General features: G+C 43.5%; 1 protein-coding gene across 13 annotated transcripts in view; it reads left to right on the top strand.

Annotated features, from left to right (window-relative positions):
* LOC113261161 (dystonin) overlaps positions 1-13,417 on the top strand; it is a 453,463-nt gene that overhangs the window by 53,933 nt on the left and 386,113 nt on the right. For all 13 annotated transcript variants that reach the window (XM_026507181.4, XM_026507164.4, XM_044387138.3 and 10 more), the window contains exon 3: positions 3,469-3,669. In XM_026507181.4, coding sequence (XP_026362966.3) covers positions 3,469-3,669 — 201 coding nt within the window. The remainder of the gene's footprint in view (positions 1-3,468; positions 3,670-13,417) is intronic.

Here is a 13,417-nt window from a genome sequence, read left to right as displayed (position 1 = left end):
TAAAAAAAAAAGAATGTCTTTTTTCCACACAAGTGAAATACGTAATAATCCTCGCCAACAATTATGTATCACTCTATGCTAGATGCACTTCTTTTTTTTTTTTTTTAAAGATTTTATTTATTTATTTAACAGAGATAGCCAGTGAGAGAGGGAACACAAGCAGGGGGAGTGGGAGAGGAAGAAGCAGGCTCATAGTGGAGGAGCCTGATGTGGGGCTCGATCCCATAACGCCGGGATCACGCCCTGAGCCGAAGGCAGGCGCTTAACCGCTGTGCCACCCAGGCGCCCCTGCTAGATGTACTTCTAAGTGTATACATTAATTCATTTTTTCCTCTCAGCAGCCTTTTGAAAGAAGTCCTAGTTTCAATCACCATTGTGCAGATGAAGAAATGGTTAAGTAACTACTCGAGATCACACAGCTAGGAAGTGACAGGGGCAGTAGTTGAACCCAGATAGTCTGGCTGTTGTCTGTGTACTATATATTGTAGTGCTTATAAAACGTTATTTAAAAATAGTGCCAGTGTATTTGGCTATAATGGAAATCAGAGACCTACATGGTAGTGCTGGGATCTTTAAAAAAAAGTGAAAGTGTAAAGAAAGTGATTGAAGTTTAGGGAAGGATGGTTTAACTGTTTCTAATTTTTATTATCACAAGTAATATGTATGTTAAGCACCTTCACACTTGGAAGAATCTCTTGAGAGTAGATACAGGGATGCAGGTTTACTGAGCTATTGCTGTCCAGAAGGACTGCACCAACCTGTTTGAATCTTAATCTTTTTTTGAGGGCATCACGTTACGTTTTACGGAGTTTTTTCCTCCAGGTGTTTTCAGAATTTGTAGGCCAGTAAGAAGTATTGGTAATAACATAAGTTAAACAAAATTCGGTTGCTTATTACTCCTATGAACACAAGAGAAGGAGGAGCTACATTCTTACCAAAGACATATACTCACCTCACCCCACTATGATAGAAGCTAGTATATTAGCAAATACTTAGTTAATTCTACCAGTGCACACATTTCTGAGCTAGAAAGAATGCAAGGGATGTGGAAGTTAGTGCCACCTGGTGGTAAGACTGAGCTCTGACTCCTAGAGGTTCTGTCTTCAGAGCACAGAATTACCAGAGGAGCTTGCTAAAAAGAGGTTCTTTGCATACTTGAAACTAGTAAACATTGTACGTCAACTATACTTCAATAAAAATAAAAAATTAAAGAGGGCTGCCTGGGTGGTGCACTCGGTTGAGCGTCCGACTCTTGGTTTCAGCTCAGGTCATAATCTCAGGGTGGTGAGACTGAGCCTCGCGCTGGGGCTGCGCTGAACGTGGAGTCTGCTTGAGATTCTCTGTCTCCCTCTCCCTCCGCCCCTCCCGCTCATACTCTCCCTCCCTCTAAAGTAAATAAAGAAATCTTTAAAATAAATAAATAAATAACGAAAGGGAAAAAGGAGAATGACGAAAAAAATCCCCAAACCCAAGCCAAAAACTGACAGCCTTGGTCTCACCCCTAGAGAGTCTAATTCAGAAGGAAGCAGAGGAGGGGGAGAGAGTGTGTGCGCGCTTGTGTGCCTCGTGCGTGTGTGCGCCGCGTGTGTGTTTGGCAAGGATGTCCAGGAATGTGCATGTTTAAAAGGCAGCCCCACGTGGTTGTTGATTCCGACAGTATGGCTCTAGAACGCATTTTAGGGATTGGCCCAGCTCCTTCTTCTTAGTCCTCTTCTCCCGCAGCTGCTGTAGTATCTCTTGATTATGTGGGATTGTGGGGATCTTCTGGGACTATTTTGGGTTGAAGAGGATCCAGCCGAGCTTGCACACAGAGAAGGGATGGGGACAGGCCAGTGCGTTTGGGGATGAGAGAAAAGCGCCCAAATGGTGACCTCAGTTTTGCCACATCCATTTGCATTTCCTCCTTATTGATTTCTGTTGACCTCAGAGCGACTTTTGACTCTGTGGGTCACAGCCTACTTTTGTCTTTTTTCTCCTCCTTCATGTCCTTCAGCCTGGTATTCAAGGTCTCCATAATCAGACTCCAGACCTTCTCCCATGTCCCTCAGTGGGAATCCCCCTGTGCACATTAATCGTTCAGTATCCCATACTGCTTCTCCCCCTGAAATTCTTACCCTCCATTTTTCGTGCTTTTACTGCAGTCAGTAAGTTTTTTTAGACATTTTTTAAAAGTCTGAAGACTGTTGGGGCCCCTGGGTGTCTCAGTTGGTTAAACATCTGACTCTTGATCTCGGCTCAGGTCTTGATCTCAGGGTCATGAGTTCAAGCCCCACTTTGGCCTCCATCCTGGGCGTGGAGCCTACTTAAAAAAAAAAGTCGGAAGACCCACAATCGCACTGAAGCCCTCCTTGGAGCATTTAACACCCTCTACCCCCTAATTTCCCACCATACCTCATGCATAGCTTGTATGCTTATCCTAGTATGTCATGAAATAATGTTTCCTATTGCTGCATAAATATGTTATCCACCCATCCATTATTTTACTTATTCATTCATTCCTTATGTTGTTTCCCTTGCCTGGAATATAAATTCTATTCATTCTTCAAATGCCACCCACACAACGAAGCCAAATATAGACGATTTTCGGCTTCACTCATTGATTCCTTGTCTGGGATCTGCCAGCACTGTGTCCTCAACTGCCCACTTTAACTCTTAATCACACATGCCAGCGTATACGTGAACTGCTGCTCTTCGGGAATTGTAAGCTACATGAGGACAGAGACTATTTTATGTAATTCTTTGAGATTTTCCAAAATCATATATTCCCAAATGCGTAATATGGAGTATCTAATTTATTTTTTTTTAAAGATTTCATTTATTTATTTGACAGAGAGAGAGAGCACAAGCTGGGGGAGTGTCAGGCAGAGGGAGAGGCAGACTCCCCACTGAGCAGGGAGCCCGATGCAGGACTCAATCCCAGGACCCAGGGATCATGACCTGAGCCGAAGGCAGATGCTTAACCCACTGAGCCACCCAGGTGCCCCGTGTCATGTGGTTTAACTGAACTTGTACTCTTTGCTTTATGGCATTGCCTCCGGTTAGTTTTGAATCTTCACTTCTTGGTGTTTTATAATGATGCTTTACCTTCCTGCTTTCCTGCCTTCCGAGTCTGCTCTCAGGAACGCAGAGTGACACTTTGCCGCGTAGCGATGTTCAGCCCACCTCCTGTGCCATGCTTCACGCTCAAGTGGAAGTACCCTTTTTCACACGTGGTCTGATGTATATACACATAAGTAAAGCAATGTGCTCACCCGCTGGGTGTTTTTTTTTTTTTTTTAACTGGCTTTACTGAGTTAAAAGCATTTTTTAATGTCGAGCCTCCTTCTACATCCATGCTCCCTTCGGGAACGTAAATGATCTCATTGAACTTGGTGACTTTTGGGGCTCTTTGTAGAAGTCGCCCCAGGGACTCACCAGAAACTAACTCAATACCCACCCGGATTTGTTTGGGTTTGTTTTCCGCCACAGGGGTTCCGAGCGAGCCCTCGGCATCTGAGGAGACGAGCGGCCGCGGCGGCGGCGGCTCGCCTGGAAGAAGCCAAGCCCGTGGTGGAGATTCAGCACCAGAGCGAGCAAGAGCTTTCCGTGAGGAAACGACGAATCAAGAAAAACAGCCGAGTGCAGCCAGAATTCTATCACTCCGTTCAAGGTGCTTCAACCAGAAGGCCGGTAAGTAGAGAACTTTGATAAGAATATTAAATCCATGGCGTGGTGGTTCTTTCCGTTTTTAAAAAATCGTCAGCTTAGATCATCTGGTTATTGTGTCGTTATCCTCAGCGAGTGCTGTAAACCCATGTGAATTCCAGGAACGAGTGTGATTTTCCAGAAAGCGCCGGGCCGGAGAGTTGGCCAAGAGGCCAGAGCTGGTCACTGCAGACGGGGAGATTTAAAAACGGGTGAATTCTGAGCCCTCTTAGAGCAGGTGGAGAATTAGAGCAGCGGCCGCAGAGTTCCCAGGCTGAGGCACCATCACGATGGGCTCAGAGTTGGTGAAGAGGGGCAACAAGACAGAAGGGAAGAGGAGGGAGAGGTAAGGCTGGAGTCCGGGCCGGTAGCTGAGCCCCGCCAGGAGGTGGCTTGTGGGCTGCTGTGGCCAGTGCCACCTTCTGCCACCAGCCAGGGTGACAGTGAGGGTGCTGGCCTTCTCAGGCATGGCCTTTGTTTTGGTCCAGGACTTGTGTCTCTGTGGGTGGCAGTGCTACCTTACCTAGGAAATTCGGGCTCACGTGGGAGCTGCTCTCTATCTCCTGACCACATTGCTCAATGGGCTCTGGTATGTTTTCTTGGTTTGGGTTCTCACACATGGACTTTTTAACCCAGGTTGTGACGGTTAAGGATATGGGGCTTAGAAAATGCCACTGTAAAAGGTTCTAAAAAATGTTTCATAACTGCAATGATGTTACATTGCCTTAGCATTAAAAGGAAGTTTCCCTGTGGTTCATTCCTATGTTGTGGGGGAGCTTATTTTTGTCATTTCTCATGCCAACCTGGGGGAATCATCAAGATTTGGCTTGATAATAGGTTTTTGTGAATTATTAAAACAGAACTGCCCTTCTGTGGGGTAACTGTGCTGCAGGCACAGTGGAGGTTGCTAGAAGGCCAGGAGAATGTCTGACTCAGTGCGCCGGCCAACGACAATGGCAAGAAGCTAAATTCCTTTACAGAAAAGGTCCTGTGTGTCTTTGACCAATTGTAAAATAAGCACATATTTAGAGATGGCAGTCTTCTTTTCACGATTAGTGAAACAAGCTATGTAGAATTTGGTATCTATGTGGTATCTACTATGAAGTGATAGGAAAAGTTATTCATTCAACAAACATAATGTTTTGGGGTGCCTGGGTGGTTCAGTCAGTTAAGTGTCTGCCTTTGGCTCAGGTCATGATCTCAGGGTCCTGGGATCGAGCCCCGCATCAGGCTCCCTGCTCAGCGGAGAGTCTGCTTCTCCCTCTCCCCCTGCTGCTCCCCCTGCTTGTGCTCTCTTTCTCTCTCTCTGTCAAATAAATAAATAAATAAATAAAATATTAAACAAACAAACAAAGGTTTTTACATAGGAAATAAGGGATACACAGATACATATTAATAACTGACAGTTATTGAGGGCTCACCATATGATAGGACTCCCTTAACGACCCTATGAGGTAGATGTTGTTATTATTCCCATTTTTTGGATGATGAAACAGTGGCTCAGAGAGTATAAATAATGGGCCTAGGTTTACCTAGCTGTTAGCGGCAGAGTCTAGGATTTGGATCTAGGCAGCCTACTGCTAGAGCCCAAGCACTTAGCTCTACGGTCTGCTGCGTTCCTGTAGTTCATGACCTCTAGGAACTCACAGCCGAGTCTGCGGACTGACATGCAAACAAGTACATCGGGTGCATGTCTGTGTCATGAAAATGCTATTGTACAGTTATGAACAAGGCGCCAGGGAAGCACCCTGGAGAGCCAGAAAGATGTACAGAGAAGCAGATGCTTGACGTGAGTTCTGAAAGATGAGTTTATCAGGTGGAAAGTGGAGGTAGGTATCTCTGATGAGAAGATCGTGTACAACAGAGGTGTGAGAAGGTCTGGCATTCTCGGGAACAGCCGGAGGTGGTGCTGCTGGATGAGACTGGCTGGGTCCGGCGGGGCTAGATCACCAAGGGATTGTATACTATGCTAAAGAGTTGGCTGTACCTTCTCTGGTGGGGGTCTGTTGAAGGTAGGGAGAATAGGCACATTGGTTCTTTTGCTCAGAATCTAGCTAATTCTTTGCCACTTCTAATCTCCCCATGAAGTTCAGGCTGGGTAAGTGGTTATCATCACACTTTAGAAACCCTCAACCACCATTATTCTTTCATGAGCACCCTACGTAACTGTCTTGGGTAATAAGATGTATTCCTCTGTGACTTTGAAATTGGTATCCACTTTGTCCTTGAATGCTTATTTTCTCTCTCTGTTTGCCTGGTGAATTACAATTCACCTCTTAAGACTGACTCATGATCAAGTAACTTGTTCAGGAAAGACTTGTCTGGTCCTTCCTAGCATAGTGAGATACCTTTTGTTTTGATCCTCAGCACTTTGTACACATCTCCTACACAGCAGTTATCCAAGTGAAAAAAATCAGGCTCTGTAGGAAAACGGACATGGGTTCAAGTTCTGCTCTGTGCGTCTGGCAGGAAACAGGTGGCATGCTGAGAGTTCAACTGAAGAGAGTTTAATGAAAGGACTAATTACAGAGGTGTGGGCAGGGCTAAGGTGCTTTGCTAACCTTCAGGTGGAGCCTACCTACCTACCTAGCCTGAACAGGCAGCAGATGGCACTGGTCCTACTGGATCCTGGTAAGAATTGCTGGGGCCATGAAAGAACCTTTGATAGGAATTATGACTGGAGTGTGGCCACAGCCAGAACCCAGGGAGTCAGGAAGGGAGCGGGGGGAGTGCTCTCTTAGCTCTTGCTGGTGCCTTCCATTGACTCAACCGAAGTGGCTTGGGCAAGGGGCTTGGGGATGCCCATTACAGAGATCAGCATCCCAAGGACAGAGCAAGGTAGAGGTGGGCAGAGAGTCTGAGAGGGGACAGGGACAACGGAAAATAAAAAACAACATACCAGGTCATCTTTGCCAGGTGGTTTAACTCTCTGAGACTCTGATTTCTCACTGTAAAGTGACAATAACAGTAGCTACCTCATGGAGCCATGAGGGTGAACTGAACTGACGTGGAAATAGATGGCACAGTCATCTGTCTAGAACAAACACTAAGTGGTAATTCCTTTTCTTCATTTTCTTTCTTATATCTTGACTTATTTGGGGGCTCTATCATCTGGTTTAGAATAGCTCCTGGTCCAAGGCATCTGAATGCATTTTATTGAATAAAGGTATGAATGATATTTACACATGGCGTATAGCTTATGCATTATAGGAATTCAGAGAACAGAGAGCGTTACCCCTCCTTCCTGCACCCCCCACCCCATCCCCATAGGGTGGACAGGGGATAACTGCTTCACAGAAGACATGGGATTGGGTTGGGCTTTACAATACTGGCAGGAATGGGGCACCTGGGTGGCTCAGTTGGTTAAGCATCTGCCTTCTGCTCAGGTCATGATCCCAGGGTCCTGCGATAGAGCCCTGCATTAGGCTCTGTGCTCCCTGCTCAGTGGGGAGTCTGCTTGTTGCTCTCCTTCTGCCGCTCCCCCCTCCTCGTGCTCTCTCTCTGTCTCTGTCTCTCTCAAATGGATAAATTAAAAAAAAAAATCTTAAAAAAAAATAAAAGAAAATACTGGCAGAAATGCAGTAGGCAGCAGAAGTTAGGTATGATGAGTGGAATAAGCAGAAGTACTGAGAACCATTTGACAGTATGTGGGGGTTTCCATGAGAGAGAAGTAAAGGTAGAGCTGGAAAAAGAGATTGGGGCCAGAATACATTCTAGACAACCACTGTGTTTGAACTTCATTTTCTGTGCTTCATGGGGATACTAGAAGGGCATGATCAAAGCACAATTTTAGGAAGATTGAACGTGAGCAGGATGAGTCAGTGGGGAGCAGGACAGGGTCAGGTAAGTAACTACAGCAGCAGTATGGGTGGGAGGTAATTAGGGCCTGAACTTGGCCCTAACAGGTGACACTGTGCTGTCATCTGGTGACCACTGCTTCTGGGGAATCGAAGGATGATGACGTTTGTTCTGACTTCCTCAGAACAAATTGGAAGGGAGAGAGATTAGAGGTAGGAAACAGCAGTGGAGGCTACTCTGTGGCTTAGGGCAAAAATTCTGGAGAGTGTTCTTTAGGGGCAGGTAAAGCTCACCTCCTCCATCTGTCTGCATCTGCTAGGGTCATTTTGGAGACTGGAAATTGTCAGGGTTTGTGAGGAGGCTATTGGTGCCTTAACTCGCATGATTTCTGTTCAGCCTCCTGGAATCTTATGGCCTCTGCTGACACGTTCCTGTGTTTATGCCATATGTGGACTTGAGCCCAGGCCTTGTTGTGCCCTCCTCTTCTGGATTTGGTTAGGTGCCGTTGGTAGTGCCTTACCAAGTCCAGAAGACACATGCCTGAAGCCTGTGACCTTCCTAACCTATACATTTGGAGAAAATCAGTGCTACCATGGGTTGCCATGAGGTCAGCTCTGATGGTGTCTTGGAGATGGAATAAAAATAAATCAGCTGTGGTGATTCAGGATTATTTGAGTGACTTTATATGAAGCACTCCAGATATTTTCTTTTTAAAGATTTTATTTATTCATTTGAGAGAGAGAGAGGTAGGAGAGGGACAAGCAGACTCAGTACTGAGCACAGAGCTGGATACGGGGCTCTATTCCATGACCCTGAGATCATGACCTGAGCTGAAATCAAGAGTCGGAGGCTTAACCGACTGAGCCACCCAGGTGCCTGTCCAGACATTTCGTGTAGCAATCTGAATAATAAACAGGCCTGAGAGTGAGAAAGGCTGAACTAGGATGTGGCTGTGAAGGAGTCGGGTCAGAAGCTGTGACAGTGCAGTTTCAGTCGGCTTTCAGTGGGGCTGGCCTCTTGATGACACGGGCCAGGGGCCATGTGGAATGCAGTATACTTCAGCATCTTTGGCTGCTCTAACCTATGTACTTTTTCTTAATCTATAATTTATAGTCAAATGTGCCTATATGCGTTTGTAATAGAGATCACTAATAGAAACTTAATTAATAATATATGTTCATTTTATCTCACTCCTTTGGAATGTTTTTAAGGATGAGTTAGCTAAAAAATGTATCCTGATTTTTCTCTGAGTACATTTGTCTTGGGACTTATATTAAGACATGTCACTGGAACACTTTAGGAATTTTCTACTGCTTTGAAGCAGAAAACATACTTAGCTCCTGTTCTCTATTTGTTCTTTAGTATTTTTACATTACAAAGCCTTTTGTGTGTGTGTGTCGGAATCCTATAGTTTTTAAACCTTATCATCATCATAATAACACATAATAAACAAGAGCTCTCACATTTACTTTGTGCTTACCAAGTGGGCAACACGTGGGCATTGTTCTCTTTTGTTTCCCTGTTTTTTCTCATTTCATCTCCCCAGCACTTCTCTGGGGTAGGTGCTCACTTTCCAGGAGGGGAAACTTGTCAAGGTCACACAGCTGGTAGATAACAGAACTAAGATTTAAACCCACGCACCTTGACTGGAGCAGTTTGAGAATGGAGAAGTTCACATGATCATATTTTTAGTGCTAGATGTTTATCTTAATGAACCCTCCTAATGCCTTTTAATCACATTGAGTCTCAGTTTTCCTACCTGCATAGATGGTAGAAATGGTATTGGAAACCGTAGATAAGCTCCAAACCTCATTTTTGCCATACATTTTACTGACCCTGTCTTTTTGTGGTAGGAAGTAGTAAGAGTCTTTCTATCTCTTGCCCTCCCACTACACACACATCATGGATGTGTCGTTAGCTTCTCCACACTGCAGCAAGTTCCCAACTACAAAGATGACCTGAAGTCCTGTTAATACTAATTTTTTAAAAAATTAAAACTATGCAAAGTTCCAAAATATCTTAAAGCCTTACAATGACCTAAGATGCAATCAGAAAAGCAGAAATTTTCCCCAGGGCTGGAAACCAAAATTCAACAGCAGAAGGCAAAGAAGGGTGTTAATGTATAACAACACTTAGCCCCAAGAGGTATTTATGTGTTTGTGTTGGGGGTGGGATGAGGGGAAATTAAAATTTTAGAGCACTTGCAAATAATCAGGCACACTGAGTTCATTCCTGTTACATTTCGCTGTTTGCAGTTTTTTGTGCACTACATTTCCTTGTGACTTTCTCGTGAGGAAGAATATCTGATTAAAAATTGCTGGTGCTCCCAGGTCATAGCCCAGGCTGTAGCTTGCTCCCCCTGCTGGCAACACTTTGGCCCATGAAGCTCCCAACACTAGTCATTGGATTTTTGAACCTGATAATTTTGACTCAGGAGTTAGCGGCAAGTTTAGCACAGATAATTGGTAGTCCTGCTTTCTGAAATGGTGAACACTGAGGAAGAAGCAGTTTTGGGTTGATGGTTGGAAATCAAATTCCCAATTTGGATATGTTAAGTTAGAATGATCTGTTAGAGGGGTGCCTGGGTGGCTTATTGGGTTAAGCATCTGACTCTTGGTTTCGGCTTAGGTCGTGGTGTCATGGGTCATGATCTCATGGGTCATGAGATTAAGCCCTGCGTCAGGCTCCTGCTCCGCGTTGAAGTGGGGGGAGTCTGCATGAAGATTCTCTCCCTCTGCCCCTTTCCCCACCTGTTTGTGCTCGCAGACGTGTATGCACGCACGTGCTCTTTCATGTAAATAAATAAATAAATCTTAAAAAAAAAAAGAGAAAATAACTGTTAGATGTTCTAGTGTCTGAATTTCATGGAAAACATGAGTCTGGATTGGGAGTCATTAGTACAGAAATGTTACCAAATTCATGAGACTAAATGGGATGATGATTCTGGAAGTGAATGTTAATGGAGAGGAGACTGGAGGACTGAACCTTGGAGCCCTACAGTATTGAGAGGTTGGGAAGAGGAATAAAACTCCCTTGTAACTTCCAACTCTTCCCTTAGAAATACAGATGTAGAGAACAGATTGGTGGTTGCCAGAGGGGGGGGTGGGAGAAAAGAACGTACACACATCTGAATGCATGTGTTGTTTTCAGTGACACAGAAAAATAAACCCTACGTAAATACATACACACGCACATAAGAAATACAGATGCCTTAAAGAGATGGGTTTAGGGCTCTTGAATTTCAGTTTAGGGTATTCATCCTAGCCCAAGAAGAAGCAACTCAGGTAGAAACTAGAGAAAGAAGCAGAAAGGGATTTTCCAAATCTCCTATTACTCTTTCCTGCTTCTTCTCCTACTAAACCACTTCCTTGACCTCACCCTTCTTTGTCTTCTGCTGTTGAATTTTGGTTTCCAGCCTTGGGGAAAATTTCTGCTTTTTTGATTGCAGCTTAGGTCATTGTAAGGCTGCAAGATATTTTGGAACATTGTCTAGTTTTAATTTTTTAAAAATTAGTATTAACAGGACTTCAGGTCATCTTTGTAGTTGGGAAGTTGCTGCAGTGTGGAAAAGCTAACGACACATCCTTGATCTCATTGAAAATACAGTAGGATGTTTCTCTGCTCCTTTCCTGCTTAGATTATTAAATGGTTTTCCCTTTCCTTTTGAAATATGTAGGACCAGGCAGCTTTATTTGCATAACCTTAGGACACTTCCCTTTCTGTGGAAGGCTTGACTGTACAGCTCATACGTTACTTTGGCTTAATTAATTGGCAAATACAAAGCTTCTAAAGGAAATGTTTGTTTTCTTTTTCTCTTTGGAATTCTAGAGAGTGAAGTGAATTAATAAAGCCAAATTTCTTTTACTAACCACCTCAAAAGGATTTACTGAATTATACCCCTGCAACTTACTGAGTCTGCTATGTATTGCTTTGCCTCCCTTACATAATCTGACAAAAGATTTCGTGTACTATGAATCTACTAACAATAGGTATAAGAATAATTGGTGCGTGGAAGCGTGCAAGGTAGGTGGAATGCGTTAAATGAACAGTGCTAATACAGGTAGAATTTAATTTCTCAAACAATTCATGAAACCAAGATTAATTTGGTGAAGGGATTCATGTGCTTTGCTTGGAGAAAAAGAAGTACACCTTTCTGACTCGTGATTCTTTCCTAGGTCAGCATTTTGACTACAGCAAGGCCTGTTGCCATTCCTTTTAAGTCTTTCTTGTACTCCAGGTCACGTATTATCTTAAAAACTTTTAGTTCTTTAGGCTCCAAGCAAAGGAAGCTTGAAGAAAACTGTTAGAGAGACTCTGTTTGATAGCCACTTATCCCTCCAAAGTTTTCGTGAACAACCCTGGATCAAACGACTGAAAAGAAAGCCCTTTCAAAGGTGGTCTTTAAATGGTGCTGGGAAATGTGGGTGGGTATAAATTCCTTTATTTTAAAGTAGGACACACTCCTAGCTTCCTTTGGAATTCTGTTTGGCATTTAACAGCCCTCTTTGTCTGAGGTGACTCCTTGATCTTTGTCCTCAATCCCATAGGTTACAATAGGAGACCCTTTGCTGTCTGTCCTCTGTGAAGAGGGTGCAGCTTGGCCCACCTGCTACTGTGTTACTGTCAGTCCTTGTGAAATCAAATGTTAAAGTTTGAGAGGATCTTAGAGCTTATCTGATTCAGAGGTTCTCCTAATGCAAGATTCTCCTTTGCTCCAGTTCTTTGAGTGATAAGATCATGCATTGTTTGATAGCTCTAAAGTAGCAAGTTAATTGTACTTGGAATAAAAAAGCTGTTTGTTTTCTGGGCTCATGGTTCTATCTCTCTGGACCTTTTCTCCTAGATCTATTTTTCAACCTTTCTGCATATCACCTTTGTTGCTCTCCCCCAAACTACCTCCTCGTGAGTGTAAGGATCTGTCTGATTACTTTCAGTAGTGCCTCCCTCCTCCCACTGGCCCCTGGGTGTCAGGTGATAAATGTGGTTCAAGAAAATCAAACTCTGGAAATTGAACATACCCAAAGAGAGCTTAGTTTGTGCCTGGGGAGAAGAGAGGTTGGTTCTGGAAATGACAGTAATGTTTCAGGAACATTATTTTAAATAAAATGATTATGAAGTTTGAGAGGCACAAGGTAAATCAGAGGTCATTACAAGTAGCAAATGCCAAGAAAAGGACTTAATTGCTAATGGGAGGATATGTCCTTGTGTGCACGGGGTGGGCATGACTGTGGACTGAATATCAGATGGCAAGACGTATTTCGTGTAAGCGAAATAACAGTTTCTATCATTACTCTTAGGAAAAGAGAAACTGCTTAGAATGTAAATTCTTAGTTGAGGTTTTAAAGGCTGTTATATGATCATTTTCATATGAATTAAAACATTATATTAGAATGAACAATATTGATCTAAAACAATGTAAGCTTGATAATAATTTAAAAGATTGTGTTATTTCATGATTAATTTCTGTTCTGTATCAAAAAACTTGAGAAACTTTATTTAGCAAACAGATGTGTTGATGTTGTTAGGAGCCAGGATTTTCACGGGGAGAGAGAAAAGATGCAGGTATAATATCAGAGAAGTAAATCCCTGTAATCCTAAAATTGAGTTGGAAATATCAGTTTTAACTCATAATGAATGTTTTCATTGAAAGAAGTATTTCCTTGTTCTATCCACTGAACAGGTCTAGGAACAAAGACCGATCCAGTAGTAATGCCCATATTACAGAATCCTAATATCATTTCTTATGGAAACACACTAATGCTGTGTCTTTGGTGAGGTTTTTCAAGCAGAGCCCGAGGAAGGGACATTCTTGTGAAAGTGATTTATTGCAGGAGAGATCTCAGGAGGAGAATAAGGGAAGCAGGACAGGGCAGGGGGCAAAAGCTAATAAGCAAGGACAAAGGCTTGGCTGGAGACTAGTTTCAGCCTGGACTTA

The sequence above is a fragment of the Ursus arctos genome, unplaced genomic scaffold (assembly GCF_023065955.2).
Source record: "Ursus arctos isolate Adak ecotype North America unplaced genomic scaffold, UrsArc2.0 scaffold_29, whole genome shotgun sequence".
Classification (NCBI taxonomy): domain Eukaryota; kingdom Metazoa; phylum Chordata; class Mammalia; order Carnivora; family Ursidae; genus Ursus; species Ursus arctos.
Note: the sequence above shows the minus strand (reverse complement) of the source record. Positions and strands in the feature narration are given on the sequence as shown.